The 26,023-nt window shown below is 44.0% G+C and overlaps 3 protein-coding genes across 15 annotated transcripts in view; 1 reads left to right on the top strand and 2 right to left on the bottom strand.

Annotated features, from left to right (window-relative positions):
* The window catches only part of CPNE1 (copine 1), a 37,771-nt gene extending 35,258 nt beyond the window's left edge, over window positions 1-2,513 (bottom strand). For 4 of the 11 annotated variants that reach the window (XM_043478432.1, XM_043478435.1, XM_043478433.1 and 1 more), the window contains exon 1: window positions 2,332-2,499. The gene's annotated coding sequence lies outside the window, so the exon portion shown is untranslated. Of the gene's footprint in view, window positions 1-137; window positions 248-2,331 lie in introns of all 11 variants that reach the window. The other 7 variants (XM_043478430.1, XM_043478426.1, XM_043478436.1 and 4 more) reach the window with 6 other exon arrangements.
* Window positions 2,514-5,392: 2,879 nt separating this feature from the next.
* NFS1 (NFS1 cysteine desulfurase) lies at window positions 5,393-23,533 on the bottom strand. Of its 2 annotated transcripts, XM_043480620.1 has the most exons (13): window positions 23,403-23,533; window positions 22,654-22,763; window positions 21,848-21,964; window positions 21,080-21,163; window positions 17,105-17,257; window positions 13,741-13,834; window positions 12,299-12,433; window positions 10,578-10,735; window positions 9,872-9,977; window positions 9,711-9,792; window positions 8,943-9,026; window positions 8,253-8,342; window positions 5,393-6,130 (listed from the first exon to the last, which is right to left on the bottom strand). In XM_043480620.1, the coding sequence occupies exons 1-13, from the start codon at window positions 23,497-23,499 to the stop codon at window positions 6,067-6,069; spliced, it is 1,374 nt and encodes a 457-aa protein (XP_043336555.1). In that variant the 5' UTR covers window positions 23,500-23,533; the 3' UTR covers window positions 5,393-6,066. The 2 variants fall into 2 exon arrangements, with proteins under 2 accessions (XP_043336555.1, XP_043336556.1); XM_043480621.1 differs by lacking the exon at window positions 8,943-9,026.
* On the top strand, window positions 23,528-25,131 carry ROMO1 (reactive oxygen species modulator 1). 2 transcript variants are annotated; one of them, XM_043480623.1, is made up of 3 exons: window positions 23,528-23,661; window positions 23,753-23,981; window positions 24,934-25,131. In XM_043480623.1, exons 2-3 carry the CDS (start codon window positions 23,851-23,853, stop codon window positions 25,040-25,042), a joined length of 240 nt encoding a protein of 79 aa, XP_043336558.1. In that variant the 5' UTR covers window positions 23,528-23,661; window positions 23,753-23,850; the 3' UTR covers window positions 25,043-25,131. The 2 variants fall into 2 exon arrangements, with proteins under 2 accessions (XP_043336558.1, XP_043336557.1); XM_043480622.1 differs by having other exon boundaries at window positions 23,851-23,981.
* The last annotated feature ends 892 nt before the right edge of the window (window positions 25,132-26,023 follow it).

The following is a 26,023-nucleotide window of genomic DNA, read 5'->3' on the forward strand; positions in this document are numbered from 1 at the left end:
CTAAACTCTATGCAAACCAAAATGTGTTCGTGTGGTGGTAGTAAAATCTGGTAAAACTATAGATTAAGTGATTTTTCTTAGTTGACCTAAAACACAACAACATTCACTTTTCCCACAAACATTTATCAAGCACTTACTGGCCAGGCAGAAGATCAGAGAAATGGAAGATAGTCACTGCGTTTTAGGCAGGGATATCTAAAAACCTCTTTTGCGCAACCGTTACTGACAGAAGTTCTTCCTATTTCATCTAGAGAAGAAAATATTCAATAGAAGGATGGAGTGACTATCTACAAAATGGAATAAAAACAGCATGAATACTCGCTGAATTTCAACATCTGGAAGACACTGGCCCACAAAATCAAGTTTCACGTCTAAAAATTGTACCAGCAACCCCCAAACTCATCATGCAAAAATCAAGTCATTTGGTATGTCGAAGAAAGTGAAAAAAGCCTCAGGTTTTCTGGAATTAGCGTGTAACAGTACATTCCAAGGAACTACCACGATGGTTTCTAAAGCTTCACATTTTTCACCTAACAGATATGAACATAAAAAAACTGAAATTATGCATCACAATACATAAACAAAATAACCAATAATAGAGCATATAAATGTATATAAATGTGGTATAAAAATGCATTCCCTGCTTCATTAAAATTTTCCAGTAATACCGAGCACATCCTCAACTTTTACAAAACAAGCCAAACATATCATTTTCTTCAGAGATTAATTACCATAAACATTTTTTAACCTCCTGTAACAGTTCCTCCCAGCTTTTAAATATTCTTAGAAAACGCCTCAACACAATTTCCTTCCACTAAATCCAGAAATCCTCCACGCTATCAAAACTACCAAGTACGACCCAGTCTGGTGTATGTCTATAATTAAAAAACAAAACGCAACGAGAACGGCCTATATGTCCAGACGGCTAAGATTTTTTTTTCAATTGCAAATGCTCTGAAATGCATTAACAATGTAAATTAGATAATAAAATTCAAAGAAATTCATGTCAGTACTGCATTTTACAAAAATGACACCATTTAAAACCATACAAGAAACTCTAAAACAAATACTCGTCCGAAGTCTCTCCTTAAACAAAACCTTCAGTTGCAATCAGTTTTTTAGTAGGTTATATCGACTGCCAATTACCTTAATCTTGTATATTTTGGTTCCTGTCAACTATCCCAATTTACATTATGTCATCCTGGGAATCCGGGGCAAGAAGGGTTTTAGGATCCAGAAACCTCGCTTATGTTGTCTGCTATTTCCAGTACACAGTTGTCGGTACGTTCAGAGATGAATAATCCAGAGTAACCCTCACCGGAGCTCAAATTTTCCACTATACGGCAAACATATAGTCCATGCACTTAACATCTAGCAACTAAGCCCCCTGCACTAGTGATCTTCCTGTCACTAACCTGTGGATTATCAAAGCCGCTCCCACTCATTTCACGTGGCCGCAAACTACCATCTCCAGCCTTCAATCAAAACACTCAGTTCACTCTCCATCAAAATCACCCAGTCTCCGCATCCCATTGAACCTCCTCCACCATAAATGCTGGAGGCTCTCCCAAGGGACACGTAAGTGATGCTCGTAGCAGACCCTTCCCTACGCGGGAACCAAGGGCCTAACATCTTAACAATTCTCACAAGGCTTGCGAGGCGGACTCACCCCCACGCCACCCGTGCGGCCTTCTCAAATTAACTACACCCCAGAGAGCAAGCCCCGCCCCAACGCTGGCCCTCAGAAGCTTTTCCATAGCAACCCCCTCTACCTTCAGGCCTCCAGGGCGGCTGGCCAATTCTGACTTCCTTCCTACACTCAAGGGAGAGAACCAACTAAGGCTCCCTCCCCACAGGTATGTCCAGTCCCTTTTTTCAGGGGCCTCCATTCCACTTCCAGTGGAGGGAGTGTCCTCACCACGATTATCTCCTCATTTTGGGACACAGTTATAATCTCTGCCCCACGTGAGGGCATAGAGAATCTTGTTAATTCGGAATGTAGCGTGTTTTCACTGCAGTTCCCGTTCGTTTGCGGGCCGCTGGGGCACCCAGCTCTGGCTTCCTCCCCTCTCAAACAACGGGGGCATCCTCGCTATGGCATCATGCCCTCTTCGGTAGGCAGACTCATCCTCTCTAGTGTCCTTCTTGCATCCTCTCAGGACCGAGAGGCGCAAATGGCGCCCCAAGACCCCCGCAGCCAAGCCCCGACCCTTTTGTGTAGGGCGCTCGCTGCGGCGGGCTCCGAGGCCTCCGAAGGCCCCGCCCCGGACCACCAAGGGGCGGCTCGAGCCCCGCACAGCCCCGCCCGTTCCGGAGCTGCAGGAATCTTACCGGCGAGAGCTGCGCGGCACCCGAACCCAGACCCGAGTTACCCCCCGCGCGAGTGCCTCCGCCCCGCGGCCGGCAGCCCCAGCCCGAATGGCTTCCCGGAGCCCAGAGCAGCCACCTCCTTCTTCTCCGCTTCACAAGATGGCCGCCGGCCCGCTCAGCAGCTCAGCGTTCCAGAAAGGGCGGGGCGGAGTGACTGATGTCACGGGGCGGCGCGGCGCAAGCGCGCTGAGCATCTCGGAAAGCTCCCGGAAGTTGCCTGTGTTTCTTGTGAGAAGTTTGCGACGTTTGCGCACTAGCTCCGCCTTTAGGGGAGCGACGCTGCTTGATGGGATCAGCTCAAGTATTTGGCGCTTGGGTTCAAGCAGTTACTTCTTTTCGAGCTTCTGCGAAAGGAGGAAAATTACTGCCTACCTTGCAGAATTGTTTTGAGATTAGAAGGACCACAAAATGGTGAAATTTTAAATTTCAGTCCGGGGAGCCTTACCAGTCCTCGTTAACCCCTCCGCGATTGCACTTTGGTATTGTTTTGTTATAGAAAAAATTATGCAACTTTGGTCCTAAGCCTCGCAGACTCCACTCACTCGTATATATCCTATCTCTTGATTAATGTTACCGTAATTGAACTACTCTTCCAAGGCAGAAAAAGAGGCAATTGACTAACAAAATCAGGGACTAAATCCCCACAACTCCCAACAAGTTTGGTGAAGATTTGTGTTGCAAACTAGCCTGGTGCTAGCTGAGTGTGTAAAAAAAAAAACAAAACAGGTCACGCTTTTAAACAAATGTATGATGCTGGGAAAGACTGAGGGCAGGAGGAGAAGGGGACGACAGAGGACGAGATGGTTGAATGGCATCGCCAACGACATGGGTTTGTGTGGACTCCGGGAGTTGGTGATGGACTGGGAGGCCTGGCGTGCTGCGGTTCATGGGGTCCCAAAGAGTCGGAGACGACTGAGCGACTAAACTGATACTTCATTATATATACTTTTTGGCGGTAAAATGCAATGCGTTAAGAACAAAATCTACTAAATACAACGTGGTACCCAGGATTGAATCCTGGAGTAGGAAAAGGACATTAGTGGGGAAACTGATGAAATCTGAACGAAATCTGAAGTTTAGTTAATACTGATGTACAGATGTCAGTCTCTTAGTTTTGACATCATAGTTTTATGTAAGATGTTTAAAATTAGAGGAAATTGGGTGATAGACATGCAACTTTATACTATCTTTGCAACATTTCTCTAAATCTAAGATTATTCAAAATAAAATTTATTCAAAAAACTATAATTCCATCTCCTCCTTCTCATCTGTCTGCATTCACCGTACTTTAGCCTAGTGGCTTTCAAACTTTGAGTATCAGTCACGTGAGAAATACATTTGCAACCTGTAAACTCATTAAAATATGTGATAAAAATAAGATACTTAACATATGTGCTATACTGTTGGTGGGAGTGTAAATTGGTGCAGCCATTATGGAAAACAGTATGGAACTTCCTCACAAAACTAAAGCTAGAGTTGCCATATGATCTAGTATCCCAGTATTGGGCATATACCCAAGTAAAATTATAATTCAAAAAGATATTTGTACCCATATGTTGATTTTTTTTATTTTTTTTGGCCATGCCTGCAGGGGTTTGATCCCTGATCAAAACTAAGATTCCTCTCAGGAACACCCTCAACTCCCTGAAAATCGTTTGCTTCTCCTTGAGATGGCCGACGAAGAAACGGACACTATTTCAGTTCATTTCTCCTTTCCTATGTCTGACTTGTCACAAGTCGAAACTAAATTCAGATTTTTTGGTCAGGAACCCACCAATTTTATTTGAGAATTTAGAGGACTCACAGTGGCTTTCAATCTGAACTGGCAGGACATAGATGTCATCTTGACCACCTGTTGTACACTAGAGGAAGATATAGAGAACAGAATTGCAGGTGCCAAGGGGGAGGCAAGTAGGGAAGGAAAAGATCAGGTGTTTGGGATTAGGAGATACAAACTAGTATATATACAGGATGGATAAACAACAAGGTCCTACTGTATTTCACAGGGAGCTATACTTGATGTCCCATGATAAACCATAATGGAAAATATGAAAATACATATAACTGAGTAACTTTACTCTTCAGCAAAAATTAATGAACATTTTAAATCAACTATACTTCCATAAAATTTTTAATTATTTACATGTGATGTACTCGAGAAAAATTTCTTCTTCATCCCTTTTAATGGTGGTAATCTCCCACTTATGGTTTCAGACCCACAAATCAAGAAACTCTACTCTGGCTATTTGGACCTCTGTTTCTCAAACACCATGCCTTTTCATGCCTCAGGCCCTTTGCTCTTAGTGTTCCTTCTTATTCCTCATCAATCCCTAGTTTTTTGATGGCTAGAAATCATGTTTGTGCTTAATTAACACCTCCTCAAAAAAGCTTTCCTAGTATAACCAGCATGGTAGGTTCTTTCCCTGTTACTTTCTCTACCGCTCAATTTCTGCTACAGCACACATCACAGTCTATAATAATAGCCTTATTTAATGCTTATTTTCTTTCTGCCTACTCGTATGAAAGTTCACCGAGAGTACTTTTATGTGTTTTTAATCAGTGTATCCCAAATACCCAGAATAATGTCAGGCACCTGCTGCTGCTGCTGCTGCTAAGTCGCTTCAGTCGTGTCCGACTCTGTGCGACCCCATAGACGGCAGCCCACCAGGCTCCCCTGTCCCTGGGATTCTCCAGGCAGGAACACTGGAGTGGGTTGCCATTTCCTTCTCCAGTGCATGAAAGTGAAAAGTCAAAGTGAAGTTGTGGAGTCGTGTCCGACTCTTAGCGACCGCATGGACTGCAGCCTACCAGGCTCCTCCATCTATGGGATTTTCCAGGCAAGAGTACTGGAGTGGGGTGCCATTGCCTTCTCTGGTCAGGCACCTGAGAGGCACCCAAATATTTGCTGACTAAAGAAATAAGCAAGCAGACCCATCTGTTGACATCAAGTCAAGTAGTAGTCTGCCCCATGATTCCCAAGCTTGGAATTCTCCTTGAGCCTCTCATAAAGTCATACAATAAATACAGGAAGATGATTTTATTTCTCTAATCTGCAAATTAACAATTTTTTTAAAAAGAAACATAAATTACTACAAGACTAGGTAGAGTCAGTCATACAGATATTTCTAGCTCCATTAGGTCAAAAGAAAAGAAGGACAAGAACACAGAGGAGACAAGCCTTCTAAGAAACTTGCAGTTCAGTCTATAGATGATATGAAGAGGTAGCCTTTGGAGCGACACAAAAGATGAAGTCATAGATGATTATGCTTCTATCTGAAGAAGTCAGTCTCTCTAAGCAGCGGTGAGCAACAACTCAAATGTCCACCTAGAGCATCAGGGTCCCTGAACAAAGAGCGTTTTTACAGTTCCTCTGGCTCTCTCCACCAAGGATACAGATGTGTCCAGCAGCAACTCATAGCAAATGTCCCTCCTGGTTCAGGATGAGAACATCCACTCACTATAACACCAGAGAATTCCTGGAAAGAAATGGGGAATGTTCCCCACCAAAGGAGCTGAGGCCGGAGAAAGACAGCTTTCTCATGTTTCTGTCTCAGAGGCAGGCCAATGCTGAAGTCAAGTGGGCTACACGAGTTCTGGTTTGAACATGGAACAGCCACTGGGGGTAACGAAATGCCTGGCTGTGCATGAGTTGAGGCAGGAGGAGCCAGGCCAGCACAAACTTAGAGGCCCACTCTTCTAGTGTTGGGTCCACTTGATGCTCTTGAGGTCAATGCCATCCTGTACCATCTCCCAGAGAGGGCTGCCAAAGAGAAGAGGTATTTGGATGAGTGAAGACTTAGGAAGCAGATAGCACTGAGCCCTAACTTGCCTCCATCTGTTCTTGTCTCTCCTCTGCTTCCTACCCTGATAACCCCAAAACAAGAGGTTATCAAGTCTTTCTCAGATGTCTGAGAAAGTCCTTGTCAGCTCTAGCCTCTCCCCAGCTGCCAACATTAATAACTAGGTAACCCTGGCTCAGCTTCAATGAGGCCACTCCAAGAGTGTCAAGTGTGGTTATATTCATGAAGCCCTCAAGCCACTCATGAGGCTATGGACACAGTTTCCTTGGGAGAACCAAGACCCTTGGAACAAGTGTAAGCAGCAAGTTTCGGCCTCTCTACTAACCACCAACACAAATGGACTTTTCAGCACCTGCTTCTTGGTTTTGCTCTAGTTCTCAGAAACAGAACTTGGCCCTAAATCACCTGGGTATGTATCACCATTATCCAATTCCCACAAGATTCATCTCCCCAGAGGTGACTCTACTTCCAACATCCCCAGCTCCAATTCAAAAGGATCTTCTGAGTCTTAGACTTGGGCATCCCATTTCATACAAGAACAGCTGCTGAGAGATCTCTGCTAAGCTGATTCCCCTTCAGTTTGAATGCCTTAGATAATGTTTCCAGACCAGATATTACTTCAGTGTGTTACTACCATAAGATTTTGATTTGGAGTTCTCCAGTTAACTTTATTCTACCCAATTTCGTTCTATTCTTGGTTTATCTCTCTCCATTACACTATGCATTCCAAGCACACTTTTTTTTTTTTTTTTACTTTATTTTTGGCTGTACCACATGGCATGCTGGGATCTTCATTTCCCGGCCAGGTACCAAATCTGTGCCCCCTGCAGTGGAAGCACAGAGTCTTAACCACTGGACCGTCAGGGAAGTCCCCCAGCACCTTTCTATTTGACATTTTCCAAGACTCTTTGAAGTTAGCCTTCTCTTTAGGGAAGGTGACTTAAGATCGCAGGCTCAAAAAAAAAAAAAAAAATCGCAGGCTCACAAAATAAAAACTCTGGCTGAGGGCTAACGGGACAAAGTTGAAATTGTTTGCAAGGCATCAGAAGGAATAGGGTGAAGATGCTGAAGTCACACAGTTATGAGGAACTTCTTACTTGGCAGCATAGTCAGTAGAAATGCCCCCTGAGTGTGCCAGAGAGTATGAGAGGGCCAAGCCAAGGAGGAATCCTGAGCCTGACAAAGCTAAGCAAGCTATAGATATTTAAGCAATACAACCAGACTCTGTGAAGGAAAATTCAGAGCCCAGAAATGGCTGGGGAGCTCACAAAGGAAAGCAGTATATACCTGAACTACCTCACTCTTGCCAACTAGAACAAGAAAATCTTGAAAGTCAAACTGAACCAGAACAGAGTTCTGAAGAATTCCCAAGGCCTTTATGTTCCCATGAACATAGAGCTCTATGACTATTAGGAGAACCCCTAGTAGCAGCTGGCTGGTAAAGGATCTCTTGATCTTTGTAAGCATTTTTACAAAGAAAACTCTGAGTAAAAGTTCTTAACCTTTTGAGTATCTGATGAAAACTATGGACTTTCTTCCAAAGAAAATGCACAACTGTAAAACACTTAGCATACAATTTCAGGGTTATCCTGAAGTTCAGCCATAGAACCCAAATTAAGAATCCCTATCTTAAAGAGGGTTTTCCTAAACTTAGTCTACAAATCATGAATTCTGTATTGATACGGCTGCAAGACAACGATTAATATTATCAATAAAATGATGGGGAATTCCCTGGAGGTCCAGTGGTTAGGACTCCATGCTTCAACTGAAGGGGGGGAACAGGTTCGATTCTGGTCAGGGAACTAAGATCCTGCAAGCCTCAAGGCCAAATAAATAAATTAATAAAATAAAATAATGAAAAAAATCTGAATTTATGTGGTTCTTTAGTTTTTAAAGACACCTTTTCATTTTCTGACAAGTAGCCAAGAAAATCCACTTTCCTGCCTTAGAACTTCCTCTAAATCCTGAAATCCAAGGATTTTCAAACTTTGGTTTCTGGCAGGGTAAATACACAGCTTGAGGACAAGAAAGGAGCTAGCATTGCAGTTTCTTCCGAAGAATCTCTGGAACAAGAGTGCATACCTCATTTCTCGAAGACGCTTCACATGGTGAATGCACTTCTCCACTGTGTAGTCCACTTCCTCCTCTGTAGTAAAACGGCCAATGCCAAACCTGAGAAAGACAGAGAGAGGAACTCTACATCAGACCTGTGGCACCAGGGTGAATTCATTCAGCAAATACCCAATGAGGCTCTACTCCAGAAAAGACATGGAGGGAACACAGTCCTTCCCCTGGAGGACAGAGTTTCTCCAGACATGGTCTGTGGGTCACCTGAGAATCATCCAAGAAGAAGTTTCCTACTTCTCCAAACCTAGCAAATCAGAATCTCTGAGTGCAGCACTCAGACCTCTTCATCATTCACAAACTTCCCAGGTGACAGTCAGTGAAGTCTGAGAACCACTGCTCGAGAAACTTGTGAAGAATGAAGAAGGGATAAGAAAAACTAAATTGGGTACTTCCCTAGATTGGTCCAGCAGCTAAGACTTTGCACTCCCAATGCAGGGGGCCTGGGCTCTATCCCTGGTCAGGGAACTAGATCCCACATGTCATAATTAAGATCCTGCATTCCACAACTGAGACCCTGAGCAGCCAAATGAAAAATAGGTACTTTGTTGTTTAAAAACAAAAAACTAGACTGAGGAAGACTCTAACAGGAGATGAATAACACAAAAGGGCACGCCTTTCATAAATGCTGCAGTTCAGTTGACTAACCTGATAGAAGAGTGTGCTAAATCCTCATCAGTGCCAATTGCTCGAAGGACATAAGAGGGCTCCAGGGATGCAGAGGTGCAGGCGCTGAGGAGAAAGACACAGAGCCTTGCTCAGTTCAGCATCCAATCTGCTTCCGGCCACAAACCCCCAGTCTTGCTCCTACCCCCAGGCCCCTGAAGTCATATCACAACAAAAGAGACATTCTCATCTGACAGAGCTAAAGAGACAGATGTGGCCTGCACCTTCTAGTATGTGGATTGAGCTCCTCTGGCCCCTGTGGAGGATATCCTCCGTGAGCAAGTACACAGCCAAAGCATGAGAGAGTGTGATACCACATGAGCTAAGTGTAACAAGAAGTGGCAGAGAACCATGGGATCACTTCCCTACAACCAAATGCATCATCTGTAGCAGCCTAGACAGCAGCTAAACACTTGTTATCTTCTGGAACATCCTTGAATTCTAGAGGGCTATAACAGAACTACCAGAATAACATTAGAACAGATACAGGCATCTCCTGGGACCACAAAAGGCACAAAACTCTACCATAGGAAGCCGTCCGAAGGTGGCAAACTTTTGCCTGTGCCCAACTGCCTAAAAATAGGTGCTTACAAAATGACTTTTTTTTTTTTTTTTTTTTACAAAATGACTTTTATTCTCAACCAAAAGCTCCTGTGCTTGTCATCTCCACAATGGGAAGCTTATTAACCCGACACTTAAAGCCAGACTAACTGGTCCTGCCACAGACCCTGCCTATCCAGTCCAACTCACCTCCCTGAGGATAAGGCAACATCCTTAAGTGCCATCAACAGACTCTCCCCTTCCACATACGCAAAGGAGAGGTTGATACAGCCTGAAAGAGAGAATTACTATGAGAGGAGGCTCAGAGTCTCGGGCTCTTCCAGGCGGGGACAGAATGGGCACGACCATACCTGGGTAATGGTGCTCAGGGTCCCCATTCATCACCACATCTGGAAGGCTCTTCATTATCTTCTGTATCAGTCGCTCAGCTAACTTTGAGATTCGCCTGTGGTCATACTGAGGAGCAGGCAAGGGAACACTAAGCATAGTGACCATTAACAGCTCAGAGACATAAAGGATGAGGAACCCTACTCTGTGCCCAGAAGTGACTGTGCATTTAACTACCTATGGTCTTGTGTTACTCATGGAGACCACTGTATCCACAGCACTGAGCACACAGGTGCTCAATAACTGGACACATGGTTCCAGTAAAGGACCTGGAATTTGGAGCCCATAAGACCTCCCTCAGGGCTTCCCAGGTGGCCCAGCGATAAAGAATCCACCTACAATGCAGGAAACCCAGGTTTGATCCTGGGTCAGGAAGATCCCCTAGAGAAGGAAATGGCAAGCCACTCCAATATGCCTGCCTGGAAAATCCCATGGACAGAGGAACCTGGTGGGCTACAGTTCAAGGGATCGCAAAGAGTCGGACACAACTGAGTGACTAAACAACACCACCACCTCCCTCAGAACAGGACGCCAGCAGCACTCAGAGAGAGATGGTTTTCTTAAACCACCTCTTCTGGCAAAGATCTGACCCAGTCATGCCAAGAAGCTGCTAAACAGGAGACCCAGCACAGGGGAAGAATTTGTAGGAGGGAACTGCTCTCCCCATACCTCCATCTCTTGCTGTGCCACCTCACACGCAGCCCCCAGCCCCACCACCAGGGGTGTGGGGACTGTCCCAGACCGCATACCCCGCTCCTGCCCCCCTCCACTCTGCAGGGCCTCCACACGCACACGGGGCCGCCGGCGAATGTAGATGGCACCAACCCCTGGGAAACAAAGTTTGTTACAAAAAAGAGAAAAAGGAAAAGGCAGATGAAACAAAATATCACTTTCCAAAGGGGTCAAAAAATTCTTTCAACCTTTCTGTAAGTTCCCAAATTTTCAAAATAAAAAATGTTGGGGCGGGGGGAGACTAATGCAGGATGTACCAAACTTCTTTTATTAAGACATATTCCATTTCCCCATTAAAATAAAATCATATTCAAGTATCTGACACTATCTGAATCTCTGCAGTTCCCAAGTTCAGAGAGTAAGGGCTCAGACACTACATCTGGAGAGTAAAGACTACCATGTCATTAGCTTCTGAGTTCAAAAAGCAAGAGTTTGGATAGTGAGGGATACCTGCATACATTTAAGTGCTGAACAGAGCTTCTGCTCAATATGAGTTAATTAGTTTTATCAAAACAGATTTATCTACAATAAAAGCCAATAAGCCAATTTTAGTTAAAGAAAGGATGACTGTTGGGCTTTTAAAAACAATTAACTTAAAAACACACTCTTTACAACCTCTCGAAGCACATCCTCCAGGATCTAATGTCTGATGATCTGAGGTGGAACTGATGTAATAATAACAGAAACAAAGTGCACATTAAATGTAATGCACTTGGATCCTGAAAGCATCCTACCCACATCCCTGGTCCATGGAAAAATTGTCTTCCATGACACTGGTCCCTGATGCCAAAAAGGTTGGGGACTGCTGCTTTAGAAGCCATCTTATATACTTTCAGGAATTATCACACCTTTTCCCACAGGGTGTCCATCTGGATGACACACCCTGCAGACACAGAAAGTATACCGGCATAACCAACCACCACAGGCCCTCACCCAAGAAAGAGAGGAAGAGTTGTTCATTTTGGATGGCTAACTCCGTAAAACAGAGGACAACAGTCTCTTCCCAAAGGCTGGCGTGCAAAGGCAGAATTCCAGCTGGAAAATATTCCTAGGCCAATAGGACCACAGGACACAGACAAGTATCCTTGAGAGATTAACAGGAGCAAAGACTAATATAGCTAGGGACAAACACCAAAACACATAAAAGCCCATATAATCTTCCCCTAAGGCTAAAGCAAAACATGAGGGAATAAAGGACTCAAAGAATATTGATCTGAGACTTCCCAGGCGGTTCCGTGGTTAGGACTCCAGGCTTCCACTTCAGGGGCCATGGGTTCAATCCCTGGTCAGGGAACTATAATCCCACATGCCACACAGTCAAAAAAAAAAAAAAAAGAATAATGATCTGCAAATCATAGTTGAGTAGACAAGATAACTAGACTTATCAAGCTAATTTGATATGAAAACTTTGTTCCTCAACCAAATTAACATCTACATGAAAGGATTTTCTAAAGAGATCAGTGAAGGATGGTCTGCTTATAGTTAAATGCTAGAATTTGCAAACAGGCAAGTGTTCCTGGCTATTATTAAATGACACCTGCATTCTGCAGAGCACTCTTCCTCTAAGAGCAATGACAGTCCCAAATGAGTCCCAGGAACACCTGTCAAAGGGTTTGTTGGGTGGTGCAGAGAGAAGGAAATCTAGGAGGAGCTAGTACCTTTGGGACCATAGATTTTGTGACCACTGATGCTCATGAGATCAATTTTCATGTCATTGACGTCAAGTGGGATTTTTCCAACAGCCTGGGCTGCATCGGTATGGAAATACACCTTTCTGGAACTGCAAATCTGCCCTGAGAAAACAACAGAGAGGAAGAACCAGAGCACAATGTTAGGAAGTAACCTGGCAGTGGTCCTATAATATATGAGTTCTGAGGCAAAATTACATCTGGTATTGGCCCTAGCCACATAGTAAATCACTTCTCTCCATATATATCTCTCTTTCTCTGTCTCTCTCTCATTCTCAGCTCTAGTGTCCTTGACTAGAATAAATAAGGGCAAGTGCACACATCCATTCTCTATGCCAGCATCTCTACTCCTAGCCTGGAAATAGGTTCCCCTGTACCATTTTCCTAGATTCCACACAATGTGCATTAATTGAGAGGTTAGGATGGACACATATACACTACCATGTGTAAAACAGATGGCTAGTGGGAACCAATGTAAAGTACAAGAAGCTCAGCTTGGTGCTCTGTGATGACCTAGATGGGTGGGATGGTTGGGGGGGAGGGGCGTGGGAGGGAGGCCCAAGAAAGAGGGGATCATATGTATACATACAACTGATTCACTTCATTGTACAGCAGAAACGAATACAACATTGTAAAGCGATTATAGTCCAACTTATATAAATAATAAAATAAAGTTATAGTGGTCAAAAAAAAAAGCACAAAGCATCAAATCAAAACACACCCGACATTCTGATTCATAAGACTCTTCCTACCTCATTAACACTGGTCTTTCAATATATCAGATTAACTTTTAGATCTGTATTGATTTAAAAGAAGCAAAAATTAATAGATCTAGTTGCTAATGTACCTAAGAAGTTACAGGGTACGTGTCTCTGGCTCCAAATGAGCACAGTAAACAGACGTTCTAAAACGAAAAAGGTAAAAGAGGAAGAGAAAAAAAGGTGGAGGTTTTTCGTTTTGCTTTCTGCACCAACTGCAGTAAAATGAAAAGGATACTAGTGTAGTGCAATGCATGTGTGCTCAGTCATGTCCAACTCTTTTATGACCACATGAACTGCAGCCCACAAGCATCTCTGTCCATGGGATTTTTCTGGCAAGAATATTGGAATGAGTTGCCATTTCTTCCTCCAGGGGATCTTCTCAATCCAGAGATCGATCCCAAGGCTCTTGTGTCTCTTGCACTGGCAGGCAAATTCTTTACCACTGCACCATCTGGGAAGCTCAAGTGGTACTAGACCTGGGTTCAAATACTAGTTGTGCCATTTACAATATGTCTTGAACAAGGAACTGAAGCCCTCTTTCCCTTGGCTTCCTTACTGCATTCTATATCGTGTTTCAGCTCCTAGTCCAGTCCTGCTCCTCAGATGGATCCCAGTGGTGGGCAAGCGTCAGGGTCCACCCATGGTACTTACCTATTTCCTTAATGGGCTGCTTCACTCCAATCTCATTGTTCACAGTCATGACTGAGACCAGGCTGGTATCTGGCTGGATGGCAGCCTCTAGTTCCTAAGAATATCAGGAGTAAAGAGACCAAATACTACGAACAGAGTCCTCTCTAACTCAGAATGTAAGCAAGCTTAGTTGTGAAAAGGGGCCTTTCACTACACACCTACAAGAGTGGGTAAAATTAAAATAGCAATGACAAAATGCTGGCTAGGATGCAAAGAAACTGAATCACTCATACACTATTGACGGGAATATAAAATGGTACAACCACACTGGAAAATAGTCTGGCAGCTTTGGTTTCTTCTAAAACTGAACATGAAATTACCGTATGACCCAGTAACTGCACTCTTGGGCAGTAACTCAGGGAAATGTAAACTTAAATTCACATAGGAAACCTATAAATGATCATGATTGCTTTATTCTTAATAGCCAAAATCTAAAAACCACCCAGAGGTCCCTCAATAGGTAAATGGTTAAAGAATCTGTGGTACTTCCATTATGTGGAATACTGCTTGGCAACAAAAGGAACAGACTACTGAGACAGCCAACAACTTAAATGATTCGCCTAAGACTTACGCTAAGTGAAAACAGCCAATCCCAAAAGAGTACATACTATATTACTAATATTTCACTTACATAACATTACTGAAATGACAAAATTAAAGAAATGGTGATCAAATGAGTGGTTTTAAAAGAATACCATGGGACTTCCCTGGTAGTCCAGTGGTTAAGAATCCACCTGGCAACGCAGGGGACGCTGGTTCAATCCCTGGTCCAGGAGGATCACACAGGCCATGAAGCAACTAACCCACGCCCCACAACTACTGAGTCTGTTCTCTGGAGTCCTTGAGCCGCAAATACTGAGCCCACATGTCTCAACTACTGAAGCCTGCACACCACAGAGTCTGTGCTCTGCAACAAGAGAAGCCACTGCAACGAGACGACTATGTAACACAACTAAAGTAGCCCCTGCTCACCACTAGAGAAAGCCTGCAAGCAGCAATGAAGACCCAGCGCAGCCAAAACTAAATACATATTTAGACAAAAAAAACAAAACAAAACACAATAAAGCATCACTGTGGTGATTACATAAACCTACACATGTGATGAAACTAGAATGCATAGAACTAAACACACACACACAGTGAGTACAAGTAAAACCGGGGAAATCAGAACAAGACCAGGAGATTGTATCAACATCAATATCCTGGTTGTAATATTATACTGTACTTTTTCTAGATGTTATCATTAAGGGATATGAATAAAGGATACATGAGATCTCTCTGTATTACTTCTGACAACTACATGAGAATCTACAATTTGAAAATTAAAAACTTAAAAAAAAAGAGGGGGAGCCTTTCCTACATAAGGTTGTCAGAGTAAGTGGCAAAGAACAAAATAAGTAGTAAAAACACAGAAGGCAATGGCACCCCACTCCAGTACTCTTGCCTGGAAAATCCCATGGACAGAGGAGCCTGGTGGGCTGCAGTCCATGGGGTCACTAGGAGTCGGACACGACTCCACGACTTCACTTTCACTTTTCACTTTCACGTATTGGAGAAGGAAATGGCAACCCACTCCAGTGTTCTTGCCTGGAGAATCCCAGGGACGGGGGAGCCTGATGGGCTGCCGTCTATGGGGGTCGCACAGAGTTGGACATGGCTGAAACGACTTAGCAAGTAGTAAAAAACAAGGCTACTATTAACACTGACATAGGGACCACATCTGACGAAAACATTTATCCTAAAGAAACTAGTAATCAACCTCCCAATATCTATGATGCTTTCCCTGACACTGGTCTAATGGAGGTTCTCAACGTTTCATTTCTCTCAGCTTCTTCTTTACTTTCTTTATAGTATATATCCCAATTCATAATTATTTATACATTTGTTTACATGTTAACTGTCCTTTCACTAGAATATAAGCTCCTTGAAGGCACAGACTAGGCTTGTCTTGTTCATCCCTTTATCCCCAGTGCCTGGAACTATAACACAATAAATAGTACAGAGTAAAAGAAAGACATTACGTTAAGTATTACGAGAAATGATGATATAGAAAACATGCACTCCTCAAGTTCAAGAAGCTAAGCCTAGTGGAAAAAATAGGCATAGGCATACAACAGAGCAAAGAAGTAAAAAGCCATTAAATAAAATAAAGGGAGTGGCTCGACCCCTGATCAGGGAACTGAGAACCTACATACCTCAAGGTGCAGCCAAAAAAAAAAAAAAAAAACCTGTTGGAATAAAAATAAAAAGGGACTATCCAGGCAGTCCAGTGGTTAAAAAATTCCAATGCAGGGGGTGTGGGTTTGATCCCTGGTCGGGGAACTAAGATCCTACGTACTACGGGGTGCAGCCAAAAATTTTAAAATAATAAAATAAAAATAAGCAAAAACTCGAAAAAGAAAAAAAAAAAAGCAAAAACTGTATAAAAAATGTTAAATGTACACACATTTACGTAAATGTATACACATTTTATGTACACATAAAAATGTTAAATGTATAAAAAAACTGTATAAAAAATAAGCAAAAACTGTATAAAATAAGTTATAAGGATATATCGTACAACACAGGGAATATAGCCAATATTTTATAATAACTATAAGTGGAATATACCTTTCGAAAATTGTGAATCAGACTTCCCTGGTGGCACAGTGGATATGAATCTGCCCGCCAATGCAGGGGATAAGGATTCAATCCCTGGTCCGGGAAGATCCCACGTGCTGCAGAGCAACTAAGCTGTGCATCACAACTTCTAAGCCCACATTCTAGAGCCTTTGAGCCGCAGCTACTGAGCCCATGTACTGCAACTACTGAGTCCATGCACCTAGAGCCCATAGTCCACAACAAGAGAAGCCACCACAATGAGAAGCCTGTGCACCGCAACTACAGAGAACACACACAAGGCAACAAAGACCCAGCACAACCAAAAATTAATAAATCAGTAAATAAAATTTAAAAATATACATGTAGGTCCCAAAGGGAAATATTCTTCACAAAACTACACCTACCCTTTTGAAGGATGAGAAGCATCAGTGAAGGGTGGAGGAGGCCAGAGCTTTCCTGTGGTGAGTGTGAGTCTCTGGCATCCTGCATACATGGTCAGTGGCTCTCAAATAGACCAGGAAGCACCAACTAAGCTGAGAAACAAATCCTCCAGACAAAAGGAAGATGGTGCACACTCAAGGGGAACATACTCTGGGTCCCACTGAGAGACCTATTTCTCTAAAGCCCTCCTTCACCGTTAGATCTAGTCTTTCAAACTCCAGCTGAGGCTAAAGAGACAGTTTCATCTGTTGAAGCCAGGCTCCCCCTATCATGTCCCTCTTACCTTCAGGTCAATGATCCCACTCTTCTTCACTGGAAGGTAGGTGACTTTAAAGCCCTCAGCTTCCAGTGAACGGCAGGAGTCCAAGACACATTTGTGTTCTGTCTGCGTGGTGATCAAGTGCTTTTTCCGGGACCTATAGAACCTGGCCACTCCCTAGAAGTTGGTGATGGTGGAAAAAAGAAGAATATACTGAGAGAGACAGCAGTGACTTCCAACCTACTTGCAAGGAGTAACTGGATAAGGGCGGTATGGTCCAACATCAATTCTCTGACAACTGTGTGTCTTACAATTTAACTTAATTCTGACACTAACTATCCCAAATAGTGAAAATCCCTCAGGTTAAGTGCCTCAGTGTCACAGGACTGCCTCCACTTCAGATGCCAGCTATGAGGCCTAACTGTCACAAGCCCCCCATCCATATTTCCCCAGATGGCTACAAATAAAAGACTTACCACAGCCCCCTTGTTGTTGTTTAATCACTAAGTCAAGTCTGACTCTTTGTGACACCATGGACTGCAAAACTCCAGGCTTTCCTGTCCTTCGCTATCTCACGGAGTTTGTTCAAACTCATGTCAATTGAGTTGGTGATGCATAGCCCCCTAAGATTCAGTAATCCCCTATGATTCACAGAATTCACTGAAAACACTACATTTACTATCATAGCTTTATCACAGAAGATAAAACCCATGAATGGCCAAATGGAAGAGACGCACAGGATGAGGTCTGAGACAGGGAAGGGCACAGAGCATCAAGCATGCCACCTTCCAGCACATCCATGTGTTAGCTAACCTGGAAGCTCCTTTGACTCTTGTTTTCCAGTTTTGTTTTGTTTTTTAATATTTATTTTTATTTATTTATTTGGCTGTACTGGGTCTTAGTTGTGGCATGTGGGACCTAGTTCGCTGATCAGGGATCAAACTCGGGCCCCCTGCATTGGGAGCACAGAGTCCCAGCCACTGGACCACCAGGGAATTCCCCCTTGTTTTCCAGTTTTTACAGGGGTTTCATAACACAGGCATGACTGATTAAATCACTGGCCATATGACTAGACTCAATCTCCAACCCCCTTTCCTCTCCAGATCAAAGTTACAACCCTCTAATCACATTCTTGGTCCTTCTGGAGTGACCAGCCTGCATCTTAAAAGTATCTAAGGGCCCACCAAGAGTCACTTCATCACCAGAAATACATTATGGTCCAAGGGGGCTTATTATGAATAACAAAGACATTCCTAGTATTCAGGAAACTACAAAGGTTTTTGAACCTCTGTACTAGGAACAGAGAACAAAGACCAAATATATTTTTTATTATATCATAGATGGAAAATGGAAAACATTCCTATCCTTGTATCCCAGGAAAAGTGTTTCGCATTTACTTCTTTTTTTTTTAATTGGAGGATAACTGTTTTACAATGTTGTATTAGTAATAGTTTCTGCTGTACCACAAATGAATCAGCAGGGAATTGGTGGCTCGGTGATAAAGAACCCGCCTGCCAATGTAAGAGAAGTGGGTTTGATCCCTGGGTCAAGAAGATCCCCTGTAGAAGGAAATGGCAACCCACTCCAGTATCTTGCCTGGAAAATCCCATGGACAGAGGAGTCTGGCAGACTACAGTCCATGGGGTTGCATAGAGTCAGACACGATTTAGAGACTAAACAACAACATACATATATTCCCTCTCTCTAGAGCCGCCCTCCCACTCCACCCCCAACGCACCCCCTACACCCCCTAGGTCATCACAGAGCACAGAGCTGAGCTCCTTCTGCTATAATAGCAGCTTCCAACTAGCTATCTATTTTACACATGGTAGGGTACATATGTTTTATTTCTATGTAAACAACAAAACATACAAATATGGTGATACTGATACCCAAAGCTGGCAGTGTAGAAGTGAAACTCATACACTCATTCCTTGCTGATGGCAGTACTTAACACTACAAACTCTTCAGAGAATTTTTATAAAGATGTCTTAAAAGCTGTATTAACAAAATTCTGCAAAGTAACTATTCTTCAATTAAAAAGTAAATAATTTTTTTTAAAAAGCAGTATTCACACTCTTTTCTGTGACTCCTCTTTTGGGAATTTACTCTAGGGAAATATTTCAAAGCATAGATGACGTTATAGAGACAAAATATGCTTTCACTGTATTCACAATCCTTAAACAAATGGAGAGATTAAACACATCCAACAATAGAGGAATAAATAGTAAACTGTAACAATACAACTCCATGAAAAAGAATGTAGGTATATTAAAAATTATGGAGTTTGAAATGGAAAAATATAGCATATGTTATTAATGGCTATGGAAAAATAAATGTGGATGCTACAATATGTGAAACTATTAAAAGCAAATGCATGTGTTTGTACAATTTGTTTTCTGGAACAATACTAAACAGACTTGAGGTCTGTTTAGTAGGGGAGGAGGAAATGGAAGATCTACACTTGAGTTTAAACCTTTCCATATAATGAGAACCTACTGTATAGCTCAGGGAACTCTACTGAGTACTCCGTGGTCACCTAATGGGAAGGAAATCCAAAAAAGAGGGGATATATGTGTACTTACAGCTGATTCACTTCTCTGTTCCCTGTACAATATAAACTAACACAATATTGTAAAGCAACTGTACTCTAAAAAAAATTAACAAATAAACCTTTCCATAGGGTTAAAAAAAATTTTCACTGCATATGCATGAATTCCTTAAAAAAATTAAATAAAATGTGCAACCCCACCCCTCCCAGGGGACTATGCTAAAAGCAGAATATGAAACTAATTAGGCCAAAATTATAACTACATAAAAATGTTCTTGGGGACAAGGAACATACAAATGAAAACATGTAAAAGTTCCCTCCCCTTCCTCCTATTTTAGTTACCCAGAGTGTTGAATCCTCTACCAGCAGACAGATATTTACTCTACCCATCCAGTTGTCTAAGAGGAAAACGGTCACAACCACTCCTTGACCTTGAGGTCTGGGAATCTGCGGAAACTTTCAAAGCAAATATTTTCAAAGTTTTGAAAACACTCCCCATTCCAGAAACCATCCGCATCTTTGAAGAGACCACACGCAGGGCTCTGCAGTCTCTGCAGTCCCAAGGAAGGACACTTTCCTGTTAACAGGATCCGGCGAGTGCTGATGACTCTGGAACCTGGCCCAGGCCTGGGCCTCCTACACTGAGTCCAAGGTCAGAAAAAACAATACTGGCAACACAGGTGAAAGACTATGATGAGAGGGGATAGAGCCAGCACTGAACCTACAGCAGCCCACAATTTATCAGAGCCTTGGTATTTACACAAGTGACCCTGGCAACCAGGCCCCAGTCAGGCATGACTATGTTCTGTGAAACACTAACATGATTACTGAGAGTGGAATTTTACTTTCGTTAGCACCAAAGATGTTCCAAGGACAGAGTGACTAACCTCAGAACGGGTGATTAAGTAAATGTCTGCAGACAGCACCATAGCAACCAGGACTTAAAAACAGGGACATCTAAAGAAATAGGAGGAACTTGCTGCAAACAGATCTCACAGGAGAGAAAAGGAAGGCTGAGAAAAAGGCAGCCCTGAAATCATAGATATAAGGGTGAACTTGGTAACAAGAAGCAGAGAAATCTATTCAGTTATGAGTATATTCTGGATTTCATTGTGACTAGATCTAAAGGATGGGGAAAAGGATTGAGTCACCATTATTTATCCTCTGAAGTAGCTGTCATCCAAAACACCACATGGTTGATGACCCAAGAGTCACCTCCTTTCCTATCCAACTACATGACTGAATTCAGTTCACCAGGAGCAAACTTTAGATAGAGTCAACTACACAGGGCTGAAGGTAGCCACAAATTAGAAAGAGCGTGGTGTGTCTGTGTCTTTTTTCATGATATGATGAAAGTGGGTGGCTGGGAAAGACCCATGAGCCTAACTGATGGCAGGAAACCATCTCCCAGGTCAGGAAAGCCCAGATATGCCCTCTGGTTCTCTTACCTTAATTGCTATGTTGTTGGATTCAGTAGCACCACTAGTGAAAATGATCTCACGAGGATCAGCCCCAATCAGAGATGCTACTTGCTGCAAGTCAAGACGAGAAGCAGAAATAAGGAGCATCAGTTTCCTCAGCAAGAATGGGGCTGTGGTGACAACTAAGACAGCGGTCTGGAGCAAGAAGAGCTCCACTGCAATCTGTCAACTGCTCAAGAAGCAGTTCTGTACCCACTAGGATCAGACAAAGGGATATATTCAACTACATCCCAGATCCAATTAATAACAACTTTGGTGTTTTTGAAAAAGCATTTACTGAGCGCACAGGCATCATGTCAACAAACATATCACTAGTATTGTCTGATTTAATCCACCCCAAAACCTTAAGGAGTAGGAACTACTATAATCTCCATTTTCTTCTGGACATGCCACGCAGCTTGCTGGATCTTAGTTCCCCAAACAGGGATCAAATCCAGACCCCCAGGAGCAAAAGCCTGGAATTCTAACCACTGGACTCCCCTCAACCTCCATCTTCAACATGAGGAAACTAAAGCTTCGAGAAGTCAGATAATGAGATAACAAAGGTCAGTTAGCCAGGAAATGTGGAAACAAATTGAATGCCTTCAGAGGGACTCCAAAGGCCTGTTCTTTGAATCTCTTGCGGAGAGAGTCCCAAACCATTTCCACCTTCACCCACAGCAAAAAAAAAAAAATGCCACCCACAGGTCACTGAAACCTCTGACATCAGAACTTCCTAGAGTCCTCTGTACTAACCTGGCGAGCACATTCCATGGCAGCCTCACTCTCCCAGCCATACGCATGTGTCCGGGAGTGTGGGTTTCCATAGTAGTTGACCAGGTAAGGGAGCATGGCATCAAGCACCCGAGGGTCCTGGACAAAACAGAACAGATCATTCTCCTTGAGCCCACAGTTAACTCGGACCGCACTCCATCCCCTGACGTAACCAACCTGCCTCAACAGACCCCCAATCCTTCAGACCCTGCCTAGATTAGGCCTCAAACATTCTTCCATCCCCCCAGGTGCTAACCAAATGTTAGCTTAATACACTCTCCTCCCAATCCGCTTAAATCAGATTATTCTACCATCTCGTCAGATAATCTACAAACACTACTTTTTCCTTACAGTTGTGTCTGTAGGTGTTTTCACTGCCAAGCAATGTGATATCTAGGAGAGGATGTTGAGGAAAACGTGCATTAATATTCCAGAGCTCATCATGCGCCAGGCACTATTTTAAGGGCTGCTTTATATCTTTTAACTTATTTAATTCTTGCCCAAATGCATACAGTAAGCAGTGGTCTGGTAATTCCAGAGTCTATGCTTTTAACTACTAGGAGAGTGCCAGCAATGAAGTGATTTGACCAAGATCAATAGCTAGTAAGCAATAAAGACACTTCTGGTGAACTACAACGTAAGCCTCCAGTCTCCTGGGTCATTGCTCTCCCAGCACACACTTCTCAATGGCTCTCACTTCTGCAGGGATTCAGCCATTTCTGTGCATTGCCACTTCTACACTATAACTCCACTAAACAGCTCAGGGAAAGCTGCCCCTCCATCCTTACCAGAGGAGTTGTAGCTTGCACATCCATGTACAGAGGTCGCAGCACTGGCTCCGCCTCCAGAGCAGTGGCTGCATCAGAGGGAACAGCAGACTGGGGAGTAAGGTCTATACCTGACAAAAAATGGAACGGAAGGGCCAGGTGAGGGAGGATGCAACTCTGCACACCGGGCAACCCAGACAACAGAAAGGAAAGGCTGGACGGAGATAACATAAGTTTAAGAGATTCTGAGCGAATCTCAACGCAAAAGGAAACAGAACATCAAAAAAGTCAAGCAAACTGTAAAAAAGAGGTAAGGGAGAGAGACAGGGTTCTTAAGGTAGGGTGCTGGGACAACATTCAAATTGCGTCGTTGGAGTGCGGAAATCTCCGAAAGGGCAAAGCCCCTGAGAAGGAACGTGGAGACGGTAGGTAAGATCTCCTTCAAAACAAACAAACAAAAAGATTTCCTTCAAAGGTTACTGGCTGGACCACTAGAATCTCTACAATTGGGTCAGGAGAAATCCGATGGCCGAATTTTAGGGCTCTGAGGGCCTGCGGGGCTGGATGTGAAGTGCGGGAGCGGGGGTTGCGGCGAAGTCAACGGTTCAGAGCGCCGGTAAGAGAAAATCTGAGGGGAGCAGTCAAGAGGAAGGGTCAGAGGGTCTGAGTAGCGGAAGAGGGAGGCTCCTGAATATGCAGGTAAGTCGCCTAGCCCAGGAGAAAGTTCCGCGCCTCCAGGGAGGTGGCAGTGAGCAGGCCCCCGAGCGTACCGCGCAGGCGCAGCCCCCGAGTGGGCGCCTTGGCCCTCGGCCCCGGAGCCGCGGGCGCTGCCGTGGCCACCCGCCTCCAAGCGGTTCGCAGCAGCATGGTCCCGGTGGCAGACCCCCCGCCCGAAGTGGCTACAGTCCTCAGCTACAGGATCCCGGAAGTGCTACTCCGCGCCCCGGAAGCACTTCCTCGGATCTCGAGTGCGCTCCAGCTCGCGTTCCGTGTAAGACGTAGATCTGAGCGACCGAAGCCACGAGCGAGGTGAGGTGGGGGCACCGTGGCGCGGGGACTCGAACGCACAGAGGGTGATGGAGTCGGGCTACACCCTTATTTTCTTTCTCGGATTTCCCAGAACCCCTGGGCCGGCTCCCTATCCCACCTCCTCTGGCCCCTGCTGGAGTCTCGGGCTGGCGGCTAGGCCCGCACTTCCCTAACCTTCGAACCCCGCAGATGCCGGTGGCCGTGGGTCCCTATGGACAGTCCCAGCCAAGCTGCTTCGACCGCGTGAAGATGGGCTTCGTGATGGGTTGCGCCGTGGGCATGGCGGCGGGGGCGCTCTTCGGCACCTTTTCCTGTCTCAGGTGAGGGGCGCTGGCGGTGATCTCTAGAGACTACCTATTTTCCCAGCCCACAGCTCTCTGCCTACAGCCCGAATAGAGCCTACTACTTTGCAATTCTGTCGCTGCCCTGGAACGAAGGAGACTGTTTTCCTAATCACCTTCAGTCTGGGAGGACTGATGATAATCTAAATGGTTGAGAATACGAGCTCTGATTCGGACTGCTTTCTGACCCTTATTCTGTAACCTTAGGCAAGTTGGAGCCTGGGTTTCAAGTAGAAATGAGGTCGGTAAACCTCTACATCATGTAGAATTCTAAGCTCAATTCAGACCACACTAAACAGAGAACCTGGCACATATTAAGTGCTCAATAAATGGCTGTTCTGTTTTAACTCCCGTTAGGCGCATGGCGAAACAAACTTGATTAATTTTACTGCACTGGGAATAGGGTGTAGAAATTAAGCAGATAAACTCTACACTCTAATTTTCACACATAAAAGACGCTATTGTTCCTGATAAATTATCGTTTACTGAGCGTTTACTGTCAGTCACAGTGCTGAATGCCCTGTTATCACAACACTGCTGTGAATGTTAAGAGCCTCATTATACACGACACAGCCTGTAAACTACACTTAGTTCTTGACCCCAGGTCTGACCCCCCCCAATCATTGTTTTAACACTAGGAGACCATCTAAAAAACGTTGTATTGGATCATGTACACCCTGAAGGCAAAACCAGCACCCAAAAATGATTTCCCTGTTTCTGTACTTGATATTGCTTCTGTTGCCTCCCACAAACCCGTCCGTTGCCTAGAGATCCTAATGGATCTTTTTCCTTAGTATTACTCACTCCATGTGGCAAGAGATAATGTCCTGCCAGACTTCAGCAGTGCTTGATTATAAGTTGGAAAGGGGCAGTTAATACTCTTCCCTGTATTGTTACCAAGTGGCCGCATCTTGGTTTCCTCCTCCCTCAGGATCGGAATGCGGGGTCGGGAGCTGATGGGCGGCATCGGAAAAACCATGATGCAGAGCGGCGGCACCTTTGGCACATTCATGGCCATCGGGATGGGCATCCGATGCTAATCAGGGCAGTGGTTGCCCACAACATGCACCCCCTCCCATCAGTTCCATCCCATGTGTACTATAATAAAGCAAGTCTTTGAGTATTCAGAGTTTCTGTTTAGAAGCATTTTTTCCTCTCACAGCCTATTACCCAGCTTGCTTAAAGATCTTCGGAGGTGGGCTGAGATTTCGTTTCTTGTTAAGTGCGTTCTGTTAATCCAAACTTGTAATGATTTATCATGCATTAAGACTTTTCATAGATTCTTGTAAATCCTTATTATTTAGCCCTTGAAGGTTGATGCTATTAGTTTCTCACCTTTAAAATGCTAAGTCTCGATTTCCTCAAGGTCACACTACAAGATTAACCAGCTGTATTTCCAGTGCTATTACGTTGTATACCCAAATATTGTTTTTCAGATGACTTGATCAGAAAAAACAAATTCAAACCACTTTTGTAGCCTCAAAACTTCAGATGGCACTAGTGGTCAAGAATCCACCTGCTGATGCAGGAGACATGAGATGGGTTCCTGGGTTGGGAAGACCCCTTGGAGGAGGGCCTGGCAACTCACTACCCTACTCTTGCCTGGAGAATCCCATGGACAGAAAAGCCCGCGTTTGCAGCTGGCCACGACTTAAGCAACTCGCGCAGCTCACAGCTGGTCTCAGATGATTTTCTAACCAGCCATCAATGAGGATGTAAACTTATAAGCTGACTCTCCCTCCTTTTAACTGGCTTAAGGTAGTTTCTCCATCATGAGAAGTGCTCTTCACCCGTATAGGCAACATACTCCTTGACACTGTTCTGAGTTGCCCCTCAAGTGTTTTCATTAAGAAAATGGTGGAACTACCCTGGGTGTCTCTGGTTAAGACTCCACACTCCCAGTACTCAGGGCAGAGGCTCAATCCCTGGTCCAGAACTAAGATGCCTCACTGCACAGCCAAAAAAACCAGAAATTAAAAACCCAATAAAATATGGTAGTTAACTGTTTTGATTAAATAAAT

This window comes from Cervus canadensis, chromosome 10 (genome assembly GCF_019320065.1).
Source record: "Cervus canadensis isolate Bull #8, Minnesota chromosome 10, ASM1932006v1, whole genome shotgun sequence".
NCBI classification, from domain to species: domain Eukaryota; kingdom Metazoa; phylum Chordata; class Mammalia; order Artiodactyla; family Cervidae; genus Cervus; species Cervus canadensis.

What these genes read in the sequence shown, in the direction of transcription:
- NFS1 (XM_043480620.1), bottom strand. Translation starts at nt 23,499, where the DNA reads ATGCTGCTGCGAACCGCTTGGAGGCGGGTGGCCACGGCAGCGCCCGCG. An exon ending in TGGCACAGCAAGAGATGGAG is followed by an intron (nt 9,978 to 10,577) that starts GTATGGGGAGAG and finishes CCTGCTCCTCAG; the next exon opens with TATGACCACAGGCGAATCTC. An exon ending in CCCTGAGCACCATTACCCAG is followed by an intron (nt 9,793 to 9,871) that starts GTATGGTCGTGC and finishes TCTCTCTTTCAG; the next exon opens with GCTGTATCAACCTCTCCTTT.
- ROMO1 (XM_043480623.1), top strand. Translation starts at nt 23,851, where the DNA reads ATGCCGGTGGCCGTGGGTCCCTATGGACAGTCCCAGCCAAGCTGCTTC. An exon ending in GGCACCTTTTCCTGTCTCAG is followed by an intron (nt 23,982 to 24,933) that starts GTGAGGGGCGCT and finishes CTCCTCCCTCAG; the next exon opens with GATCGGAATGCGGGGTCGGG.